Genomic DNA, 25,734 nt, shown 5'->3' on the forward strand with positions numbered 1-25,734 from the left:
GGCTTTAGCCACTTGAGGATTGTAAATAAAGGTAGAAACTTTTCGTGTAAATATTTTTTGGATTTCGAAGAGAAATATGGAAAAATATCGGACTACCGGACGTTTAATTATTTTAAGTTTAGTCACTTCATTGCAGGAACGTCAGCGACACTCAGTTTGCGTTACAATTTTTATTTGCTGCTTTGCATGGACAACAACCTCGACCACTCTTTCGAGCGCAAGCTCCTCTCCACGGGCAGGAAACTTCGACTAGCCCTTGGTCCTATTTAACAAGGATGGCAAATTTGATGAATGGATGAAAACGTGGTGGATCAACATTTTCACCTTCTTCGAAATACTCGCAAGGATTTTCGTATTCCTCTTTAGCAACAACCGATCGATAAGCGTTTACTACCGCGGAATCTACAAAATCAATGGATTCATCTGCTTTCATGCCGGGTTAAAACGTAGAACCGTTTTAAACAGAATTATTTTAACAAGCTCTTCAAATTCATGGGAGAAAACGTAGAAGGTGTTTTGAGACAACGTGACAAGGTAAAAATAACTGACCAATCAGTGGTGCTATTTAAACAAAAGCGGTCGTTCAAAACAAAAACAAACGACCGCGTTTTATCAAGGTTGGAAATGGGCCTTTAAACCCTTGTTCTGGGAACAATATGTCAAAGATGTCATTTCAGCGGTATCCGGAAATAAAGCGGAACTCCTCCTATCGCATTTGAATTCAGTGGAGTCGTCTAGGCTAGCGATAAAACCCGAATAACGACCGATTACTGCGAATAGTCGCGAATAGTAAGTGACTTAGTCAAGTTCCCCTATTTGATATTTCGCGTTACCAACCCCGGTCTTCTAGTGACCTGTCAAGGCCGTTTATTGTGCAAAACAAGACACTCCACACTCGTGCTTAACCTGCTGAGAATGAGCTCTGGTAAACATATACCTAGTGCTTTGCATGGCTCTCTTCTGTAGTAATTAGTTTAATCTTAGTTTGAAGGAAATCGGAGTCGTGTTTTGCGGAGTTAACCTAATTTTAGTTATCCCACTAAAGAAATGTTCGTTGTTTGTGTTTTAAAATTGAGTCGTTTATTGTAACTTAATATCAGAGATCGAGAGTTTGGGATGCCTGTGCCCGAAATGTATGTTAGTGTTTTTGACTGGAGAAGTTTATCGACGTCTTCGTGGCAATCACGCCTTGAACGTTTTTCAAATATGTTGACACTGCATCATCCAAGTTTTACGATCTACGCTAATTCGTCAGCTAGAAAGCGTCATGCGCCGGTTGCCTCATGGGGCTTTCGTTTTTCAAGGCTCAAACCACTAACTCTCTGCTAGAAACGGCTAGTTCTATTTTTATTTCATTATTAATTAATTAATTTTTACTATTCGTCACTTTGCGGCATTATTCGTCACTTTGCGGCACTATTCGTCACTATTCGCGACTATTCGCGGTATTCGGTCTTTATTCGGGTCGTCTATCCAATTTACCCTTGAGCGTGAAAAGGATAGACACCTGCCTTTTCTTTATTTAAATGTGTGCAGAGCGGCACAGGGGAATTTAGAGACAAGTGTTTATCGTAAACCTACCCACACCGACAAATACTTCGCTTTCGACTCTCACCATCGCTCTTCCTTTGCAAAAGGGAAAATGAAGCTTTGTCGGAGCACACATGCTTAACAAACCATACAGCCGGATGGGATAATTGTTCAGCTGGTTGTTTTGTGAACTTTGATATATCTTGTTTGGAAATTGTTTAGGCCTGTTAGAGTATTTTGAAATTCTTATGCGATTCTTGTAAGCCTTGATTTGTTATGTTCTGCAGTACCTCACTTTTACCTTTATCTCTTGAGTGGTGCGTCTTTGATCGTTGTGATAACGCTTAATTCTCGTATGATAATCGTCATCGCTATTCATGTTTGGGTTTGTCACTGACCTTGCTTAAAATCTTCAATGGGAGGGTTTGTTTAGGTTTTGGTTCTCGAAGACTGGTTTTGTTTAATACCTTGTTTTTCATTTCGAATGTTTCAGTTGTGAGATTGTTTCAGTTAGCATTCTAAAAATATGTTTACTCTGCCAAGGTCAGTTGTCATCTAAGCCCAAACATGACTATCGATAAAGCATTTAAGAGCGTGTACTAACAGCTGAAGTAATAAAAGTGAGACACTCACAGAGAATGAAATAAACTGAACAGACTTTTGCTGCTTCCAGTTAGCACGCGTGGTTTTCAAAGTATTCTACCCTAACTACCCAACAAAATATTTAATTTCACGGTCATATAGCTTGAATTATTGGATTTGATGCCTTAGAAATAAGACTCTAATGTTATGGATAGATGAAATAAGAATGGAAATTCTTGATTATAACCCAAATTAAGGAAAGAACAAGCCTTTTAGTCAGGTATTGCAAAAAGGTAGACTTGACGCTGTATCGAGGAATCATGATATCGATCTCTGATTGATTTGGCTAAAGTATGTTTATTAGAGCGGGAGAAGGTGAAGTTTGTGTTCATTCGACGACAATTAGAAATGAACCCTCAAAAGAATCATTGCCAAATATAATGCTAATAGAGAGCTTGTTGAAACAGGGCTTTAGCCCCTCCCCCCCCCCCCCACTTATTTGCAAGAATAAAAATAAATTAAACAAAAAATAATTTAACAAAAAAATTTTCGCATTCTTCTTTAGCCCCCCCACTCGAAAACTTGCTGCGCGATCCCTATGAAAAACATTTCACTTGTAGTTTTCAATGCACGTGATACACGTGGCTTTTTGTTTGCTTGTACAGTACGAAAAAATGTTTCTTTTAGTCATATCTAAGCGAGAGAAGAATTGAAATATTTCTTACTAAAATAATGACAGCGGTGGAATTCGAAAAGTAGCACCTTAGACCCCTCGGTCACGCTTTCACACGTCTTTTCTCTATTGTTTGATAATACGTAGAGGTGATAAGGTAAGGCAACCTTCATGATTAGCAACGAGGCCACAAAGGCACGTCCATTCGGTCTAATTTCGTTCTTGGAAACCCGTATCGATCACCATTTTAATAAACAGGTTCTTTGCACGACCATACAGTATCACTTGACTTTGCCAGTCGAAAGAAATGGTCGAGTTAAAGCCTTCAGCATTTAAATCTTTCAAAACTTTTAACTTATTTCAGAGACTGGAACCTCGTACTGATTGACAGGAAATGCAAATAATCTTTACTCATTAATAGTTTGCTTACACAACCTAAATGAACAGCTGTTCTCCGCTGGCTTAATCAACAGGGGTTTACATCTGAACTTCTTCAATCAGTATAGCATTCGCATCAAGTAATATCCGACGGAAAAATCAAGACAAAAAATGAAGACATTGGCGCTAATCAGACTCAGCAAATTAGGTACAACGGGTTATGAGATAATTTTTTCCTCTTCAAAGGATTAAAATGATACTGATTGAAGTGGAAATAGTCTTTTTTTCATAGAGCTTGCAGCAAAATAAAAGTTGTCAAACCATGGTTACAAGGAAAATGATCACAACAAAAACAAATGTATTATGTTCAAGGATGTTTCTGTGAGCTAATTACTAGTTCCCATGGAAATAAATCAACATTGGATTCAAACAGCAGCTTTAAAATTATATTTTGGTGACTTGTAGTCTATGAAATTACACAAAAGTTTGAATTACGCTTGTTTAATTCAGAATGTTTCCCTTTTTTTCTAGTCCTGGCGTTAAGTACTACTTAGTCAAGGTCGTGACTGTATTGAATGAATATTGACTAGCATCCTTAAAAATATCACAATATCAAGGGTATCAGTGCTATATAACTACTTGAGACCCTAACGTTAGTAAACTAAACGGTCAACGCAGGTTGATCGAGTAACATCGCTTAATTAATTGGACAAACGCAAGGAGGAAGGATTGCAAAATGACTTCTAAAGCTCTTCTTCTTCTTTTCTTCATGGTGCAATTAGGCCAACCACTCTGTGGTTTACCTTTGGAAAGGCGAGATGGTGAGATATGTTTGTTAACGGTCATGCAGTCTTGTTAATATTTCTTGACGTGTAAACGGCTTGCTGGGAAGCTTTGCTTCAATTTGAATTAGAGTATTTTTATTTCTGCCTGAGAAGCCAAAGAAAAAAGATAAATCTGTTCTTACTGCTTAATTTAATCATCTTCATAAAAAAAAAAAAAAAAAAAAAACCATAAATCTAACCATCTTCTGTATGCCTTCTTGTAGTTAGTAAGGAAGATAAAATCAAAGTACTGCAACCTAAACAGTGGGTTGATGAGCAAGACTAGAAATTTTAAAGAAGCTAGCCTTAAAACAGCTATAAAATTAGAAGGCTGATCAAATTATCTTGGTTAGGGGGTTTGACAACCGAGGAGAATAGGAAGCCTACCAACCTGTCTTTTGACGTTCCATAATCGCCGTGTGTCATGTTTTGATCCCCTTTTCTTCACTTTTATACGAGGACCACTCATCGAACATCGACAGGCAATCTTATAGAAATGATAACTTTTTCCGAACATGTCAATACCGTATTTAACTCATTTCCTTACAGACGAGGGAGACGATGGTGACCAAGGATTACCTACAGACGAAAAGGATGATGATTTTCTTAAAGATGTTAACGATGGAGATGTCGATGGTGGAGAGGAAAAAGAAGAAAAGGACTATGGAATAGATGATGCAGATGGCCAAGTTAATGGAGGTAGATTCAGAGACAAGTCAAATGATAACAGTAGCGACAAAGATACAGATGATGGCAGTCATGAGAGTGGGGATGACAAGGATGGTGAGAATGATGGAAAAGAAAAAGAGGACGATGATGACACTCGTGATGATGATGACGAGGAAGGTAAGAATGTTGACAAAAATCGCCATGAGGAAAGCGATGGAGATGACAATTACAGCGAAAATGGGTACAGTGGATACAAGGACCACGAGAAGGACGACGATGATGTTGACGATGACGACGACAAGAATGACGAAGACAGCGACAACACCAATGATGATGATGATGATGATGATGATGATGATGAAGGTGATGATGACAAGGAAGACGAGAAAGATGGAAGTGGTGTTGAAGACGAAGATAAGGAAGATGGTAGTGGTGTTGACGAAGGCGACTTTGACGATCAGGGTTACGAAAGAGGGAACAAAGAAGGGGATTGGCCGAAGAGTGGTGACGTTATGGACTCGTTTAAATCTGACGCAGTTTCATCTTTTAAAGGACTTTCTATTAAGTATTTTAGCATTTCCACCTGTATAAGTGGCATTTTAATTGGCTTTCTTCATTAGCTCAAACTACCAAAGCCCACAGGTGTTAGCTATGTTTGAAATTTTCCTGTTAATTTATTGAATAAAAAGGAGTCAAATATTTCAGCCCTTCCTGTCAGCTTGCCTTGTATATATGGTGCCACCAACCGTTTTTGTCATCCTGTATAAATGATGTAAAGAAATAATTAATTTTTCAGTGAAATACTTACCATCATAACCATGCACTTGTTTTACAAGTATATGAAGACTTGTTCTACAAATTCAATATAAATTCCTCCTTATATTTTTGTAACTGAGGTGCTCATGTGTGGTATTAAACAATTGGATAAATTGAATAAATGAGGACAATAGCGAAGAGTTCTTATTTTCACTGAGCCTCTTATGAAACTTTGATTTTGGATCACAGGTGTTCTCACTTCTTTCAGATCTCACGTCGACATTCAGTTGAGACCCCGCTGCGAAACGGGGAAGATTAGCCATCAAATGAGGCCCAGCGTCTCAAGAAAAAGATAGTTCACAGTTAACGGATCAATTTTATTTACTATATGTTGCTGAACGCATATAAAAAACTCAAATAAACCCTACTCAATGAAGAAATGGTCACATTTTAGCCTTCTTTCATATGCAGATGTATCTTTATTTTCCATTTCATCTTTTCATTGATGGTTGCTTACTGCATGACATAACTTGCCCCATTCGAGTAATACTTCAGAAACGACTGATCACAGCTTTCGTTCTTCAGTTATAGTGGACATATACAGATACTTCCGCACACAACACACGTGTAATTTTTATTGACCAAAATGGATAAGTTATTGCCTATGAATAAAATTTGAGGGCGCCTGCGTATTTTTTTTCTTTTGCCATTTAAAAGTCGTGCCTATCTTGTGAGTTAAGATTTTTCTTACGATATGATATTGTAACATCTTCACTTAATTTATATCACTCAGCAAACACATTGGAAGGACTTGAAGCAATAGATAAACTGTAGACCTAGCTGAGTTTTTATCTGGTGTTAATTGGTGCTTTGCCGCCGCGGCATGACGGTGCAGATAAAGCGGAAGTAAAAAAAATAAAAATAATTTTCAGTCTATTGCATTCTCCAAAGTTATAATTAAATGTACAACGCACGATGTTTGCCTGAAGGTCATAGAAATAGGAAAAGTTAAATCGGTACGCGTATTAGATCAATATTTTCCTACTGTCTGTTGACGAATGTTTGTTTCCAGGATAAAATTAAATCGCCTCCGTAAATACTTGTAGAGCCGACCAAATTATTTCATGGGATGTTATGCTGAACTTGGCGGCACAAATTCGGTTTGTTTTTGAAGATATGCTGTAGCTTCATGGTGTTAAGTGACCGAGAAATATCCATGTGAACTGGATGTATGGTGACTTTGTTTGATCAGTGCCTGTAATAGCAACACGAAATATTTGCCCGATCGTTTAATCGCCGGGGGTCATATTAGTGAGATCGGCAGTCTAATTAGGTCAATATCTGTCATCCGATGACGAATGTTTTTCCTGTGTCAAAATTGGTTGGCCACGAAAAGTAACTCGTACAGGGTAGAGAGTTTCACGGAAACTATGACACGATTTAAACCCTGTGTTTCATGCCAATTTTAACTTTCTTTAAAGCTTAATCAAAAGTCAGGATTAGATTGACAGAAGGAACGTATTTCAAGGATTTACCAATTGACCTTAATTAATTTGGTCAAGATGCACAAAAACATTCAATTTGTGTGACGGGAGTAGTTGCGGATAATCATATTAGTTGGATCGGTAGTATATTTGATTTAATATCTCCCGGCTGTCTGATGAATTGTATTTGTTTCCCGACAATGAGTATTTTTAGAAGTCAGAGGGTTTCAACAAGTATATGAAACGATCTGTAACTTGGGTGCGGGTGAGCTAAAAAACAGTCGTCAATATTGTGGCATTTCTTCGATATCCTGAAAATTAGTATATGTCTGCTAATTACCAGCAAGCACCGACAAATTTATTTTTCTCTGGCGATTGCCGTGACTCTTGCTCGTGTTTTTATGTTCTAAATGTTTCTCATGCACCATCTTAACCAGAGAATGAGAACCTAGAGTCATTATGCTCATTTCAATAATTGCTGACTTCGTAAACTGTGAGAATTACTTCAAGTTTCATTCGTAGGAATGCGTTAATACGTTTTTCCTGCAACATAGGTTGCGTCGAGGTAAACATCTAAGATGCCTCCTGCACTCAGCATCCGCTCTGACTTCACTAGTTGGTCATAAAGATTTTTTGTTAGTAATAAGGGGTGTTTGATTCTTAGTTTAATGAACTTTGCTAACCTCTGCAATTTTTCTTCAATTAATCTACTGATAAAACGTTCCTTAATAATTAAGTGGTCATATAAAAACCCTGTAAAGATAGTGACTATGCTCAGTTTCATAAATCGAAGGCTATCGATTGTGATAAGGTTTTCTAAACAAGTTTGGAATATTCCGAGCTATATAAAATTTCGTTGATCTGTTTAAGTTCAAAATTACAAGTGAAGAGATCTTGAAATCCAATACGTTATCCAAATCAATTATATCAAAGCCGAAGTTTCTTCACTCAAGACTTGATACTGCATCCTAAAGATTGTCACTTCTTTGGCAAGAAATATTGTTAAAAGTGTTAAGCGAGTTAATTGTGAGAAAATAAGAATCTTTCTCGTTTTCTACTTTATCTGCATTACAATTATTTCTTTTCCATGGATAATAAGTTTTACAAACATCCATAGGCCACACAAATGTTCTAAAAGAGGATTCCGTGCCCACAATTTTAAAAGCACAGGCCAGACTTGAGCAAAGATCATATTGCAAATTGGTGAATAAATGGATTTAATAATGATTGGGGCGGAGGATGGAGGAAGCAAAGAAGAGCTTTTGGAGGAAGCAAAGAAGAGCTCTTGGAGGCTTCATAATAAAATGTATTGGAACACTTTTTATCGATAGTTGGCACTGAATTGAACTCGAAATACTGACATCAATGACTTCAGGCCTCAGAAATATTTTTGACACTTAATGGCAATGCAGAGGGGTCGTGCAAATAACTTGACAAAACTGGAAAACAGTTTAATGAGGAGATCGTAATTAGCTAAACTTTTATTTCAAAGGACAGTGGAAGTTTAGCGGCGATGAAATGGGAAAGTAACTTGTAAATGGCGATGAAATGTGGATGGCTAAGACGAAAAAGTGGGGAGGAGTGCGCTGTGGCTGATTGCTTATGAATTATCTTCTTTTCTGAATGTTATTAATGCTGCTCGGTGATATTCTTATTTGCAGGAATGTTTACTACCAGGAAAGGAGAAATAGTACATTTTGAGTTTGTCTGACCGATAAAAAAATATGTTTTACGTTTGGTCAAAAGAGTGTGACAATAGCACCAAAAACGAATCATTCAAATTGAATTACATATATATTCTATTGAGAGTTATCAAAGTAGAAGATTCGTGTATTGATGTACATAAGAGAATCACTTAGGTTAAATGCAAGAGGTTAAAAAAAATAATTCCTTTTAGAAGTGTTAAGTCTGCTCTAATTTTCCCTCCTTTTCCATTTTATAAACTACTTGCTATTTTTTAATAGTTATTGCAATGTACTTTTCTATGATTGTGAATAAGATTTTTATAAACTGGCCTTCTTAGACCCGCATTAGCCGCCCTTGGTCCAGGAGAATATTGTGCCTCTTCATCGAGACGATAAGTACAATAAAGATTGATCGATTGCAAAAAATCTTAGACCTTACCCTGTGGATTAAACTACCCTGCAAAATAAGCCTTCTATTGGTTGCCCATCGCATTGTTTTGGCACATAATTTAATTGCACTGTAAATTCTTTTTCCAAATGTAGATATCGCCTATTTATTTTCAAAAAGCAAGGCTTACACCTCTGTTCACCTGCGATGTTACTTTCGGACGCTGGTATGTCAAGTTTTAACCGCGTTCGATTTGATTTACTAGTGTGAAAATAAACTAATTAAAAAGACAGGAGCTAGTCATAATGGAGCACCCACTAGCAAATAGCTTGAAAGCAAATTTGAGGAATATCTCCTTACTTTAGTTGAGATGATTAAACAAAGATTTGCAACGGTCTCAAAGACCTAAAGATTTTAAATTTTTGTGATGAGGGAAAATTTAATTTTGTAAAAAAATTTACAACGAAACTACACCGACAAACAGGTAGACAAACAAACACATCGCGATTACTCGATATTGTCTACCATGTAGAATTAGTTGTTGTTTAGAAGTTGAAAAATCCCGATTGTGGAGTCTTTGAACTTTTTACCGCGGTAACCACAAAATTGATTATAGAATAGCGAATCCTAGCTTCATATCCTTCCAGAAATGAACTGGCAGCACAAAATACTAGGTAGGCGGTATTCTAATGCTCATACTAGGTGGTGATGACTAACCGGCTAAAAAACAAACGTTAATTTTTTTCTTATCGACAAGATGGAAAAAAATTCAAGGGACGAAACATCGACATTTACACATTTGACGTTGCCAGATTATTAACCTTAATAAATATTTGATTTGATTAATTCATCGTTAATTTATTATAAACGCCTTGCCTCCAACGATGGGTATTACAAATTACCGCCCTTTCAGCATTTTATGCCGCCTATTTCAAGTAAAAGGATAAAAAGTTAGGATTCCTTTAAAATTTTCTTTTATGAGCATTTTGCTGGCTACTGCAGTGAGTAGCTCAAGAGGCTTCCGAATTAGCATATTTTTTGTTCTTCTTTTCAGGGATACCTATTTTAATACATTCACTTGCAAAATAAAAAGTTTTTAAAACTGTTGTACTTTAATTTTCAGTTACATAAACCTTTTTCTCAATAGGGTCAGTAAGTCGGTAGATATTCCATGGATATCACACTCAACCTATCGCGCAGAAGAATGCATACAGATACGTACTCTAAGATACCGAGTGCGTCATAACCTTATTTGGTAAAGCTCTTTAGCCATGCGGTTAGAGCAAATAAAATTTTTTCCCAAAGCGGTAAAGCGGTGTACGTGTTGTTGAAGCGTAATGATACCGAATTGTTTTTTATTTTTTTCTCCAAAGACACAAATTTCCCTCACTGGTGACGTATTTTGTTGATCATGACAAATAGAAGGATTAAGCCAATCCCACAAACATTCATTTCAGATAAAATGATATATCTTTTGGAGGGGTACAGTTATGTTCGTATGAGCTGAGTACATGGGAGTATGTTAGAACAGAACATTTGTAATGTTCGGCTTTAAACAAGGTTGTAAATACGTTAACTGAATCAGCCTTGTGACCGCGTACATCATAAGACAAGCAGTTAGAATTAAAAGCAGCAAAAGCCCTTTTTAGGCTTACACTTATAGGGACTAATCAACCGAGTAATTAGAAAGAATTGATTCTGTTTTTCAGACACACAAATTATTTTAATACACGAGGCGCTCGCCTGTGACCGAGTTTAATCCTGTGCAAATTTCTTTATTTTTTTAATTTTAAAGCATATTTGATAAAAGCCTCGACGCTCAAGTCCATCTTATAGAGACATGAGCCTCGAGGCGTACTTGAACGTGGCATGAACGGACCCAGCCGGTTAGACTTAGCATTCGAAAGCATCGAACTGAAAAGACACATGCAAAGAACCTTTTACCGAGTTACATTTTGGATTACATCGGATCACTAGATTTCATTGATATGTCTAAATAAAATGATATGCATATAACTGCTTTAGACTGACGTTGAAGTAGATAGGGATTGTCCCTCTCAATCATGCTCAAAATAAATCCTCGATGTTCACTTAGAAAATCGACGTTGTTTGAGATACCGTCTAGAGAGATTGGAAAATAGGAGTATAATTTAAAATGGAAGTAGTTGCAGTCTCTTCCTTCATGTTATCCTTGTGTGTAATACTTGCGCACTTATTATCAAATGGGTTAAAAATGTATCGTTTCTAAGAGTCTTCGTACGTGCGTTCCACACAGACGAACATTGCCATGACTTAGTTACTTTTCTTGCGCTGGGGATGTTGATTTTAACTAAAATGACTTTGCAGAAAATAATCTTTGCTCAAAGTTTATTTTGTTGACGGTGGCGTTTCTTGTCCCGTATCTGTAATTTTGCTCAACTATCATAGTAACAGGAGAAAAACGAAAATACCCATGAGCTTAAAATTTTGTTGGATAAAAATCGTTTTATCGTTTTTTGCAGCAATTGTTCTATGCCTAAATGATAACCCAGGATGAAGGAAGCCCAAAATAGATGGGCTTCATCACTGGAAAACACTCAGTCAGCAAATCATCAACGATACAAACCTAACAGTTGGACTCTTATGGGATGAACTTGGCAATGATAGCTCTTCGTTTTATTAGCATTTACCTTCCACCATCAGATTATTGTCAGTCATAGTTGTGAGTGTCCGTTCAGCCAAAATTGTGAATTGCTTTGATTAATAGCTTTAATTTTATTACCGGCTTCTACTGATTGTTGTAGTTAATTATATAATTTTCAGCGTCTCCAACCATAATTCTTGAGCCGATGTTAGAAAAACGAGGAAACTTCGAGATGATCGCAGGACTCTCTAGGTTTAAACCAAAGTAATCATATCTTGAAGTCAGTGGCTCAGCGCATGTCGTATATTGGCTGAAATGACCAAATCTTAAGAGGCACTCATTTGGTTCTCAAGACAACCAGGAAAAATATGCAAAGGAAATAGACTGTGCGCTTGAAAAATAAGGCAATATCAAGCAATGAGTAAGAAAAGTTAGTAATGAACATCTGAAAGCCACTAAACTTTCTACTGTGAAGCAAAAGGAAACAGGGTTTAGAAAACGGAATTAAAACAACGTAAGGTATCGGGTGTTTTTAGAAGTCATTTACATGTTGCGATGAAGAACTGAAGGAAATAGTAGTTTCATTTCTTCTAAGCACTGTTTCTAATCCAGTTGAGCTTCAAAGAACTAATGTGTATCGCAGTGCCTTGCATGACTATGAAAATCGCGATCGATAGCGCACAGTTTTTACTAAGTAAAGGACTGAAAATTTATCTTGTTGGATCGATAATTTGTTCGGATTGTCATAAGCTCCCCCTTGATAATCCGGCGTCTCTTAATTTATCGGAAATTTGGATTGGATTGTAACGAGAACACCTTTCCTGCAATATTCAAATGATGTCTAAAATCCGTGATACACTTCAAATTCATCACGATATCCCATAGAAAAAACTCCAATAAAACGATCTCTAATATCGATTTGCGGTCTGCGGCGTCTTAATGCCAAACTTGTTCCAAGGTCGTTGGTTTTTGTACGTGTTAGTTGACGCGATTTTTCAGGCAGTTCGATCTGTTATTTAAATTACTCACACTCATTTTCAACATTCTCATGACTCGACTCGAGGACACCAATATATCTGCTGCGTTCTAAAGCAGACGTTTAAACAATATACCCCTACCCGGGTTTTACTTAATTATGACAACTATGAAACCAACCTAAAAAATAAGGGAAGGCTCCATGAATCCGTTTCGCGGGTAAGAAATGATTAACATGATTTGGGTGCGGTTGTTGAGGTTCCTATCTCTCATAAAGAACTTATGTATGACGTTTACGGCAATGACAACCGCAAAAAATGATTGCTATCATTTCCTACAATTAACTAATTAGCCTCGTGGAAAAACAAAAACTCTCTTCCACGTCTAACGCAAAGTGCACAATGGTGGAAAGCAGACAGCAAGAATTTTAAAATTTACCTTAACCGTTTGCATGAAAGCCACGGTCAACCTCTCAACTGCTGGGCCTTAACGAAGTTTTTTTTATCGTTCGACGTAAATTACTATATTTAATTCGCAGACGTTTCTCTTTCGGTGCTCGCATGGAATGTTCCTTTTGATTTTATTTCCCGAAAACAGAGATTGATATTATTTATGCAGGCCTTGCAAACAGCTTGACACAAACTCATCTCATATATCATAAAGTAATTTTATTTTAGGCATAAATTCTAAACTTAAACTACTTCAGTTTTGTTTTATTTATTTCATGTTTTCTTGCCCTGGATACAAAGAGCCGAAAACATCAACATGGCGCATGCTCGTTGCTTTTACCATACACCAGATTACCGGCAATCCAGAGATGCCGGTGACAATGAGCACACCTTTCCGTCCTACTTAGCTAATATCTTAAGTACCATTCTTTTATTTTTTTATTTTATTTTTTTGGTGACGAATGAAGAGTAGCCTGCATGACAAACATGACGTCGAAAAGGTTTTATTTTAGAGAAAGATGTTTTTCGTCTTGTCACGAGCGTGGGACAAAGAAAACATTCTGAGTTCCCATGAGGAATCGAATCTCCTTTGTCGGAAAATGATCTACGGCTCGAGTTTCGTAAGAGTAATTACAGGCTCCCGCATTAACCTGATTTTTTTTTTCAGTTGTTTACTTTTCCTCTCTTTTTGTTTTACTTTCATAAGGACGGAATTAAGTACAACTACCAAGATGCTAAAATGCATCGCGCGGCATAAGTGGAATTTTAAGAGCATTTACATAAGGACCAATTTAGCGGAAGAGATAAGATCAGGCTGAGTTAAGTAACATAAGCAACGCCACCAAAATGGCTATTTCAGAACTATTGGCTTTATATTGTAGTCTGTAAACACTTGTTTCTATGGTTACTTATTCCGTGAGTTTCAGTGGCATAAAAAGGTCAACAAAGCAGATACTTAATGGGGGTATTAAAAGAATTATTTAACTTTCTCAAATTTCCGATCACAACTATCGGTTAGGCGTAATTTTCAATACGAAATTTCCAACCTACGTGATACTCTTCCCGCCAATAAGAGCCTAAGTGTTTTTACGAAAAAAGGAAGGCTTCCTTAAACAATATCGACACTTGCTGAATGATTTTAGAAATTTTCCATGACATTGCCTCGACACCTTGATAAACATAACAATATCTTGAGTGTCAAAACTATACGTGTGCATGTATATTTCACATTCTCTCGAGAACCCTATAAATACTAAAACAGAGTAGCGACGAAACCATAATCGACAAGACGACGGGAGAGTTGAGACAAAAACGACGCAGAGACTTGAACTGCAGAAGAAAAATGAACTCCAAACTGTTGTATCTTCTTTGTCTTGTGGCTCTCTTGAGACCGCTTGGGGGTTTTCCTTTATCAGTGACTGCTGGTAAGATGAGACAATTTATCTGTTTAATGAAATGGTTTCTATCCTTTCAGTTAGAAACCATTATTTACAGTTGATAACCTCAGTTGTTTCCTTTATAACTGAAACATTATTTTATTCTAGTTCAGTAAGGAAGAATCCTAACGCATTGTGTAGAGAATCATTCAACTACTCAGCCCCCGTCCGGCTAAACGTACCGCGTGATCGTTAAAATGATCGCGTGCTGAATTAGAGCGGTTAATTCATCTTTAGTTTGTTTTGTCAGATTTCTGATCTAAAGCAATATCCCCTTTTTTGTGGTTTCACATAGGGTTGCTTCTCTCTATTGGATACTTCGTGAAAAGTTTAAACTTTGATTGCTTTGTAACGTAAATACGTTTTACGTTCTTAGTTATTAACCATAGCAAATCCCTACTTTCCAGATGATGGAAGCGCTTCTGGAGAAAGTGGAGATGATGAAAGCGGTAAGATTTCAAAATATGTGCCCTACTTCATCGGAGTAGTTTTTTTAAATTTGATATTTCACTGAACAAACTCTTAGATTAGTATTACGCTAATATCTCGACTGATAGTCTTCGTTCTCTTTCATTTTTTTTCTCCCCTCTTTCTTTGTTGGACCCAATACATACAGCACATACTCAATATAGATGATTACACCATCAGGCTTGAACCAATAAAATGAGTTGTTTCAATACTCCTGCTTGGCGTTTTCAAGGAATTGACCACGTGCTATTTTTCTCAATATTCAGGCGAAGAGTCTGGAGTTGACAGCGGCGAAGAAATTGACGACGAGAGTGAGTCTGGAGATGATAGTGGTGAGGAGTCTGGAGAGGACAGCGGTGAAGAAGTTGAGGATGACGATGGCGAGGAGTCTGGAGATGACAGTGGTGAAGAAAGTGAAGACGAAAGTGGTGATGAAGATGGCGATGAAAGTGGTGAGGATGGTGGAGATGACGGCGATGACGATGATGATGATGAGGATGACGATGATGATGACGATGAGGATGACGATGACGATGACGACGATGATGATAATAATGTACAAAGCTTCAATGATAATGGCTTGCAACATGTGGTCGAAGAGATTGGAAAGGGCAATAGCACTTACGGCAAAGAGAGTAATGGTCTAGACCAGTTGGTTACTTCAAACGGATTTGCTATCAACGGAGGCCTTGCTCATATTCTCATTGCATTGACATGTTTGCTTTTCAACTTCCCTTACTAATTTTTCAATAAATGCTTCATATTGAAGATATCGTTCGCGGTGCGAATGTTTTGTGTTCATATTTAAGAGTAAGTGACAATTGACAAAGTTCCTTCAATTTTGTCGGCTTGTAAATATCTCAAGGAACTGCCTCGGTTCAAGAATACAAATAAAGGCAAATTCTGGCCACATAGTTTGACGGCATATTCCTTTTTATGGAATATGAACTTTTCTATAATATGATTGAAAGGCCATTATTTTATTTATTGAACAGTAAGAACTTTGGAACAAAGCGCAAGACAAGAGAACACTTACCTATTTACACTGTTATGACATGGCTCCTCTGCCTTGAACAGTCATCTTAATGTTAATGAACTCAGCCGACATGTGATGAAAACAAATAATAGCAACAAAAAAAAATTTAAAAATGAAAAAGAGAAACAGCATTAGTAAATAATTCCAAAGAAAATAAATAAATATAAATGTGCAATCTTTGACTAGTGTTCTCGCTTAATTTCAGGAAACACTATCCATGGGAAAGGTTTACATCTTTACAGAAAATAAAACAAGTCCAAGTCCAGTTATTCGGATGATGGTTTTAGAGCATTATCCCTGCGCGGAGATATATGGCTAAAAAAGGAGGCTTCCTTCCCCTTCTCCCCCTCCCCCCCCCCCCCCCCCCATGAAACATTCTGTCAATTTCTACAGAAACCATAAATCCTTTTGCCGCCACCGAACTTTCTTTCCCCGAGAATAATTAATGTTTAGGTGCAGCGTTGTACATACAGTCACCCGCTTCAAGCACAGTCAGGATTAAAAGCTAACAAGTGAAAAATAAACAAAACGAAGAAATTGAGATGAAAGTCCTGGTTATGGCAATCGTTTATGATCATGCTTTCAAGTACGCATGGTTCCTCAGAGGTTTGTATTAGCTTTCGTAAAGATTCGTCTTTTAAAAACGAATTGAAAATGCATATTAAATAAAAAAGTGAGGTCGAAAGAAGGAGGAAAGGAAAATAGCAGACAAAATAAGACAATTTAATTAAAAGCAAAACAGACAGTCGAGGATACGAAAATGAACAAAGCTATGTTGCGTAAGCTTTTAAATTTCATATTTTCTGCCAAGTTATATAGCAGTAGCCAAGGACAACATATGCAAAGAAATAAGCTTATGCTCTACGCTTCTATATTTCCTTTTTCGTGTTGAGTGGAACTCCCACTTCCTACAATTAGTCAGGCTTACGCTGGTCTCTGTATTTCAGAAAATAGGCGATCTAAAGTAAGAGAAAGTCTTTACAGACTTCGAATTCAAGAGGGGTAATACAAAGCTCTTCATGATTCCAAGACAACAAGTAATCTCTGATCCCACTTGATCTTGGTCCGCAAATCATCATGGTAGAAGACCTGAAATTATCCCATTAAAAAACTTGCAATGATCTCAAGGTTTTACAAACAGAAATCTACAAAACAATTTTCAAATCATTCTAGTCAATTTGTATTAAGAGCCTGTCCACGAGAGGACCGGGCAGGCGTGACACATGCTATCACACCGATTTCTTTCAAACTTTCACAGTTTATGAGGATCGATAAGTTATTCAAGAATCCAAAGTAATTCGGGCTCCCAGCTTATCCCTGGGGTATTAAAGCTTCCACACCAAATCCCTGGGGTAAAATGCTTAAATAAGCTCGAAACATGCATTTCCAACGGATCTCTCTCACACTAACAGATTGCGATGGATTTTAATCTTATCATGTCAAATGGTTGTTTGAACCTTAAAGGAAACAATTATTTAAGGTTGGAGTAATTTGATATAACCTCTGCCAATTTAGAGCAGTTAATAATTAACTGTGTCACGCAACTATTCCAAAAAATAAAAAAAATTAGGGTTTTTTTAATGCAAATATCTCCAATGGGCAACATTGTATGTCGACAAAGATACCATCACAGAAAAGAACTATTTTAACGCTACGTTGGTGGGCAAAAAAAAATTTTTGGCATCTGCAAAAGATTCCTGATCACGTCCCTCTGACGTTAGTCATTAACTGATGTTTACTCACTCAATTTTAGAGCAATTTACGACTGAGTTGGAGTGGTTCTAATATCAAAAACCAACAGATGTGCAGCTGTCGAGCTAGGGATTGACTAATCATAGAAATTCTGTGACTCTGACACAATCTATTGGAAAAAAATTATTCATAAATGTATGTACATATCATACATTAAACATTACCGAGTTGGGTAATGGACGTCGGCAGTTGACAGGGACGTTTGCCAAATGTAATTTACGCAAATGCAACACAATACATACCTATAATAATTTTACTCAATTTGTGGAAAGCTTTGGAGAGGACTCAATCGAATGTTAGATGCATTACAATAAAGTTGTTCCTGTTACATTTAACAGTGTAAAGTAGAGTCGAAAGGTCTATATTAACTTTCCTCTTAGGAGGCTATTCTAAGTTAATTACAACACTTTGCGGGGACTTGGGCTGGACTGCGCTGAGGAGTTTGCAATTTTTGGAACAAAATGTTGCAATTGTCCCCGATTTGGGAATTAAGGTCAGACTACAACAGCGCGAGCTACGTTCCCTTCTCTTTAAAAAAAAAGGGCGTGGAATGTTTAGCGTCCCTTGCTGACCAGTTATGACAACTTGGGCCTGAGATGCTGCCACATGAAACCTTCAAACACCAGATGGCTGGCTTAGTGGCTGGAGTACTCTTATTATATGACCGTACGCGCAATCCCATAGAAAATCTTAATCCCATAGTAAAAGCTGTGACGTGAACAGGTCCGGAAAAAGCCGTCCCAGCCCTACACCTACACAGCTTTGCTGAAAAAACTTGGATGTAGCGTCTTGTCTCGGAAAAGAAAGACATGTATCTCATGGGCAACACCCCCTCTAAGCTTATTGCCATTATAGAGGTAGAGCTCCAAATCATCGACAACCTAAACGACTACTTATTCAAAATCCTTTGAAACTAAATTGAATGATTTTTTCGTTTTATTGTGTACATTTCTGAAATATTTTCACTTTTAAAGTCCTGTAGAATTTGACCACTCAAATAGCCTAGAAAAGTGAAGACTACTTGTCGACGTATTCTAGCTAACCCCTTTCGTTCAATGTATGGTGTCACCAGATAATGACCATTGGTTTATTTTATTACATGTCCTTTTAACCCTGTGTTATGTACACTGATCATCCTGAATCTATCGACGTATTTCAAACTTTTCTCTGTAGCGTTTTTAGAATTGCCATCTCGTACATAGAACTCTACCTCAACTTCACCATCCGCGTGCTTTTTGACCGCGACAGAAAAGTGCCATGACTTTCCCTTTATGCCAAACTATTTTCTCAGTTTCCCAGTGAACAACTAGAGGGAATTTCATGGCCCAGTTCATAATTATGAGCACTTGGTTGTTGACCAGGTCCTCAATAACATTACAGCGTCTTAAAGGACAGGGATGTGCGCTATCCACTCGTTAATATCAGGGATTACGTTATATACGTCATGCTGTAGGTCTTCCAGCTGGTACTTACTTTAACCATCAATTAAAGGAACTCCGCCTATCCAAAAAAAATTCTGCTTACCATTAGATGAAAAAAAACATATCTTATATCTTTAAAATTTTTGCGTCCTTTTGACAATGCCAAGCCTTCATAAGCTTACTCGAATCAGGATCTTACAGTACGACTTCAGCGATCCCCAAAGATGTTTGCGATCGCCGTCAAGCCACACTTTAAAGTCGCATGAGGCGATTCATAAAAGAAGGAAACGACTAAACAACGTCGGTAACACGAAGGCTGAGATTGAATAATATGGGGAGGGGCGAGGGATGAAAGGGTGCTACGCCACCGACGCAGAAATTCAAGACTTTTTCCGATATAAGAAGAAGCCCAGCATGGCTGACATTCAACGAGTGCGGTCACTTTTACAAGAGGATTTCTTACAAGGAGAAGAAACTGGCAACAAGGCAAATCCTTCTGATGTTGTTCTTAAAATGAAGCGTCTTTAAGATAGGCAAATGGAGACAAATTGTTCATCAACGAGGAATGACTTAAGGCCCATCTCCTGAGTGGAATTGTAAGTGCCTCCTTGAGAATGAATGTACGATCCATGCGTCAACAATACAGAAGCGACGAGGACGAGATTTCAGGTAAGGAAGAGAACTAGAAACTTGTTACCGGTACAAAAAGAATTGTAAATGTGATTGTCAGATAATCTTCTTTTTATGAATAACCTATGGAATTATTGGCCTCAGAGTGAGAAAAAAAGGCATTTGTGCTGTTAAAAGGGACTGATAATGAAAAATTGACCAATGAAGACCCTTTATTTTTAAAAACAATACTTTCACAAAACCTCTCCCTGCCTTATTCTACAGAATATTATTAAGAAATAAAGAAATATTCTCACTTTAGGTACATTACTCCTTTAATGACACCTGAAATTGGATGGAGTCTTATTCCCACAGAAAAAACAATTATGGCGCATTGAGTAAAATTATAATGCGTATATAAAGTGTTTCATTTGTGTAAATTACATTTGGCAGACGTCGCTGTCAACTGCCGACTTCCATTACCCAATTTGGTAATGTTTAATGTATGTTATGAATATACATTTATGAATCATGTTTTCCAACAGATTGTGCCAGCGTCACAGAATTTCTATGATAAGTGAATCCTTAGCTTGGCAGCTATACATCTGTTGTTTTTTGACATTAGCATCGCAAAAACTAGTGTCGGCAATCCAATTTCAGATTGAAATTGAGTGAGTAAACATCAGTTTATGACCGAAAATTGCAAACTAACGTCATAGGTCACGTATCTCAGAGGGACGTGATCAGGAATCTTTTTTACAAAGGCCAAATTTTTTTGCCCACCAGCGTAGTGTTAAGATAGGTCTTTTCTGTGGTGGTATCTTTGTCGACATACAATGTTGCCCCTTGGAGATATTTGCAATTAAAAAAACCTAATCTTTTATTTTTTGGAATAGTTGCGTGACACAGTTATTGATTGATTAACTGCTCTAAATTGGCAGAGGTTGTATCAAATTACTCCAACCATAAGGACTTGTTTTCTTAAGGTTCAAACAACTATTAGACATGATAAGATTAAAATCCATCGCATTGTGTTAGTGTGACAGAGATCCGTTGGAAGTTGCGTATAGCAGAAGAGCGAAAAGAGACAGGAGAGAAACAAGTGTAGATGCTATGACTAAAATACAAGAAAGAGGTTGTTTCTAACATCATTTCTCTTTCAAAGCTTTCAGCAGTTTGATACTTGCGCGGTGTCCACCACAATATCATCGCTTGTCTTTTTATGATGCTTATGTTAACAAAAAGACCATACTTCATGCTTGATGCTGCACGGAATCACATATTCAGCGATCCACCCCATTATCCATGCCATTCCTGATTTTCTTAGGCGCATCATTTCCGTTCACTCATGAACGGGATCATGCAGAGGCCCATATAAGTGTACGCTGAATTTTAGCTTGTTCAATGATTTCGGTGGATAACTACTGGTACTTTTTCTCAAAGATTAACAGGCCGATACAAAAAGCCGTAGAACCTCCATCACAGCTAAATCATGGCACAATTCAAGTTGAAAGATCTTGGAAAACAACAGTTAAAAATTTCATCATCTTTGTCAGTAGTTCCCATTGCTCTTCGGCTTGAGCTTGGAGTGATTGTGGCTCATAAACATCCAAAGTCGATACCCCTATTCAACATAAATTGATTAAGCATACGTCACGAGGATTGTAAAAAGCGGCTGAAAATATTTCTTTCGGGTTTAAGTTATGATGAGAAAACTGAGAGAGATTAACAGAAATTATAATGGTAGTTTCAGTCAAAGGCATGAAATGTAAAGCAGAACAAATATGTTAATAAACGAGAATAATTTGCAATATCTGAATCCTATCAATAACTTAACCACGAATTTTTTCGTCAATGCCATCATAATTTATCGTTACTTTTTACACAGAGAAGGACAAAATCCAAAAACAAAAGACGGTAGTACTTTTCTCATCATAATGTAAGAATTGTGTAAAATAATAAAAAGGACCATATTTAAAGATTGTTGTTTTTATGTTTTCTGGACTTAGATGCGTGCAGGTATTTACGTGATAAACTAATAGTAATATAACATCCGGTTATACTGTTTTCATGTAAATCCCGCCACTCTAGGTGTGTCTTAAGTTGGAATGATGATTAAATCATATTAGTAACGTCATGAAATAGATATGAGAAAGTAGTTTATATCTACACGACGTGCATTTTCCAAGTGGATTTGAATCTGTTCGGACCGAAAGCTTAGTGGATAGGAGGAGATAGGGCCGAAGTGTTGGATAAATGGCCTCGAGACTATTGCTTTTACTTGGTCTTTTAGTGCTGTTACTGCCTTTGTGGGGTTTCCCTCGGCCTGGTAAGGAACACAGGTTATTGTTGAGGGCATCATGTTTGGCTTTCGTCAATTAGGTTTTTGACTGATGCGACGATCAGTGGAGTGACCTCAAAGAGTCTAAGCATAAAGTTCACTTCAAATAGTATCTCCCTTAATCCGACTTGAATTTTCTTGGCTTCCTTAGCTTATTGCGTTCTGCTAAATTTATTTTATTTTGTTTCATCTTATTTTTCTTTTAATAAATTTTTAAAAGAGATATCGCATATTGGCCGTTGTTGTAAATTCAAAAGAAATGACATCTGCAGTTTGAAGATCTTCGAGTTGAAGCCCAAAAAAATCTCCTTAAATACTTGTTGGAAACAAAGTGTGATGTTAAATGCCAATTAGATTAAAGACCGGCGTTTGCTTGCCTCAGAGATTATTGATATTCCAAGAGACGGCTGAGTTATTTTTGTGACCAACTGGCTCCTTCTGGAATGAAGATGAACAAAAAAATATCGTTACTGATTTGGAAATCGTTATAAACTAACAATGTCTGTTTTAGGTCTGGTATAGAAGGGTGAAATTTAAAAATACCTAATACACGCTGGAAAACGGTCTTTTGAGAAAATTTAGGTTGAAATCTCGCAAATACAGCTCGATGATCAAACTAATCGAGTTAAAGTTATTATGAGCCCACTCCTTGAACTTTGGATGAAAAAGTTGACACTTATTAACGGATAGACTGTTTTATACGAAGTTACAACAAGCACATTTTCTAGTTACTTATTATAATAAAGTTCGGATATAACGCGCGCTGTCATTGGTTGAAAGAGCGTGCTCTACGAGAGTATAGAGCATAGAGCTGAGCTAAAGCTGTCACGTCATCTGCCAATTGTACTATATTCGAGCTTTTCCGGGACTTCTTTTTAGCTTTTTTCCGATAATTGAAAGTGAAATTTCGGAACTGAAGCAAGCCGACAAGTAGCAATAGAAGAATCAAACAAAGGTTTGTAAACATACCTGGCGCTGTAATTTACGTTATTAAAACGTGAGCAGATACGAAAATCCTCAAAGGAAAAACAAAATAAACATTCCGAGTTTTAAAGATTCTCACGCTCAGTTAGATTGCAAGCTTACGTACGGTAATAAAAATCAAATACAGCTAACACTAGTATAGTATATAAAGTTCAGTGTTCAAAAACAAAACAGAACAAAACAGAAATGATGAAAAATTTAACCAAACTGGCATAATTATTAAAATTCATACTAATCGTGACGGTGTCTGAGCGAATATGATCATGCTGAAGTTCATCGCGGCTCGCTCATCATGGTGATCTCTGGTCATCACAGTAAAGCAAGCCTCAGAAACTACATCGGCCACCCTTCGAGTGAAAAAATAAGAGCTTGCTCTGATATCCTTTCCGATACGTTGAGTGGAAAGTCACATCAGTCACTGCAGCCGAGTTTTGCGGCTGTCATCCCGAGCGATCTTCATGTTCCGGTGAATTCGGCTGTCGTTCACTCAAAAAACACTCGCCTTGAACAGTTTATTTTCTACCTTGTCGTGTGAAAAAACTGGCGTGTTTTTATGAGCCATAATTCGGCTGAAGTTCACTGAACATTTCACTTCAAGATTCTGTATTAGAGACTTAAAAACTTCAGGCAAAAGTGTTAAATTCGACTTGCCGAACTACTTTAGTTTGTAAACTATCGTAGAATGTGAACTTTGATGGTTTTTGAACTTTGATGGTTTGACACTTTTGACAGCTTTAGTCTTGTGCAGCCAATCAGATTATTTGAACCATTCTAACAGGGATTCTGATTGGCTTATTGTAGCGTGCTTTATGAGAGTATAGAGCATGCTGACGACACTGTTGTTCGCTTTGGAAATAAAGTTTGTTTTGAAAATTGAAAGTAATGCTTGGGTGATTTAACGGATTCTTTATTATAAAACAGATAGAGAAGCCTTGACTGTGCTCTGTTCTTTTATAAAGCACGCAGGAAGCGGCAAGAGCACTCAAGAAGTGGGAAGAAACAGTCGAGGCTTCTCTATTTGTTAATTGGTGCAATCGTATGTGAATTCTAAATTTCTCTGAATTGCATTTATTTAATTACTTCTAAGGTTGTGTAGAAAGTTGTTTCATGTATTCCTATTATTTATAATCATTTAATATAACCAGTAGTTATACCCAATATTTCTTTTTAAACTATCGATGAAATGCTTAAGTATTACTGGAGAAATTTAAGGTTCTGAATTAGTATTTTTAAACGCTAATGTTGTTGTATAACAACCTCCGTAGACGATGATGATGGTGATGACGACGACGACGATGACGATGACGGCGACGAAGATGATGACGATGACGACGACGATGATGATGAAGATGATGAGGAGGATGATGACGATGACGACGATGACGATGATGACGACGATGACGATGACGACGATGACGATGACGATGACGATGACGATGGCGACGATGACGATGACGATGACGATGACGATGACGATGACGATGACGACGATGACGATGACGATGACGACGATGACGATAATGATGGCGATGGCGGCGATGATGATGATGATGATGACGATGATGGTGACGAAGACGACGACGACGATGATGATGACGATGATGGGGAAGACAGTGGCGATGGTAGTGCTAATTTCAGCAATGATGCTGACATCAATCGGGATCCAGCTGCTATGAACTTCGACTCGTTATCATCGAGTGCGCTTTCAGCTAAGGAAGGAAATGCTCAAGTTCTGATAGGCTTTATTTCATGGTTTTTTATGAGCATCATTTGGTACAAACCTTTATTTTTTTAATTTCACATGAATAGAGCACAAAAGTGGACCTAGAAGTGATTTTACAAAAACCTGAAAAATGAGTACATTTTTATTTGACACCTAGCTTGATAGCTTCTTAGCGTATGTATTCCTGTTTGGAAAATGGCATTTCATCAACCTAATGATTCTCACGAGCAGCTTACCGTAAAATGTACTTTAAAGTACTTATGACTTGTCAACAAAACACTAATTAATAAATTCGTTTAAGGATGTTTTAGGGAAGTTTCTATTTGTCATCTTTCAAATAAGGTTGGAAGTGTCATCTTTAAGGTTTTCCTTCTCCTTTTCCTTTTTTTTTTCTATCAACGGAATGCGTTTTAATTAATTTCTTGTTCATAGAACATTTTTTCCTCTTATGAAATTTAAGGAACTTCAGTCCTAAGCAATGGGAAGCAAACATATCTATATATTTGTTAGAGAATGCTCTGGAGCTAATTAATACGACCGGAAACGACTTTCCGACAGTCCGATATTGACATTCGTAGGTGAGTGTCGAGACCCTCTACCCTATCCAACATCAGAATGATGTTGTTGAAAAAGAAGAATCTCGATAATATTAAGCGATGAAAATAGTTCTGGCTAAATCTCTATCATGGTTTCAGCAAAGGAATACAGAAAGCAAGAAGAAATCCTTTTAACTCCAAAAATGCCATGATAATAACATACCACATCTTTTACTCAAAATTCCACCGAGGAAAAGTGATGGTAAAATCATTCTTTACAGATTATAAAAGAAATTCATAGATGGTATACATGAAAATCAACCCCACATAACGAATTTGTTAGATGTACACTACGAGTAGTCAACACCTCGTTGTCTTACAATTGTTGCACTGTTCATAATGTTCAAATTTT

General features: G+C 37.2%; 3 protein-coding genes and 1 long non-coding RNA gene across 4 annotated transcripts; 3 read left to right on the plus strand and 1 right to left on the minus strand.

Moving 5' to 3' along the window:
- The first annotated feature begins 3,050 nt into the window (after positions 1-3,050).
- On the plus strand, positions 3,051-5,594 carry LOC113672229 (uncharacterized). The gene is made up of 2 exons (XM_027188517.2): positions 3,051-3,984; positions 4,537-5,594. The coding sequence occupies exons 1-2, from the start codon at positions 3,900-3,902 to the stop codon at positions 5,274-5,276; spliced, it is 825 nt and encodes a 274-aa protein (XP_027044318.2). The 5' UTR covers positions 3,051-3,899; the 3' UTR covers positions 5,277-5,594.
- On the minus strand, positions 3,170-4,562 carry LOC149041324 (uncharacterized). The gene is made up of 2 exons (XR_016179377.1): positions 4,379-4,562; positions 3,170-4,093 (listed from the first exon to the last, which is right to left on the minus strand). It is a non-coding gene; the product is annotated as an uncharacterized LOC149041324 (long non-coding RNA).
- An 8,642-nt stretch (positions 5,595-14,236) lies between the features above and the next one.
- On the plus strand, positions 14,237-16,131 carry LOC113672232 (uncharacterized). Its single transcript, XM_027188520.2, has 3 exons — positions 14,237-14,440; positions 14,860-14,901; positions 15,187-16,131. Exons 1-3 carry the CDS (start codon positions 14,359-14,361, stop codon positions 15,660-15,662), a joined length of 600 nt encoding a protein of 199 aa, XP_027044321.2. The 5' UTR covers positions 14,237-14,358; the 3' UTR covers positions 15,663-16,131.
- Positions 16,132-21,868: 5,737 nt separating this feature from the next.
- On the plus strand, positions 21,869-25,098 carry LOC149041325 (uncharacterized). The gene is made up of 2 exons (XM_089181271.1): positions 21,869-22,067; positions 24,329-25,098. The coding sequence occupies exons 1-2, from the start codon at positions 21,995-21,997 to the stop codon at positions 24,856-24,858; spliced, it is 603 nt and encodes a 200-aa protein (XP_089037397.1). The 5' UTR covers positions 21,869-21,994; the 3' UTR covers positions 24,859-25,098.
- Positions 25,099-25,734: the final 636 nt, after the last annotated feature.

The sequence above is a fragment of the Pocillopora damicornis genome, chromosome 8 (assembly GCF_964200805.1).
Source record: "Pocillopora damicornis chromosome 8, jaPocDami1.2, whole genome shotgun sequence".
Lineage (NCBI taxonomy): Eukaryota > Metazoa > Cnidaria > Anthozoa > Scleractinia > Pocilloporidae > Pocillopora > Pocillopora damicornis.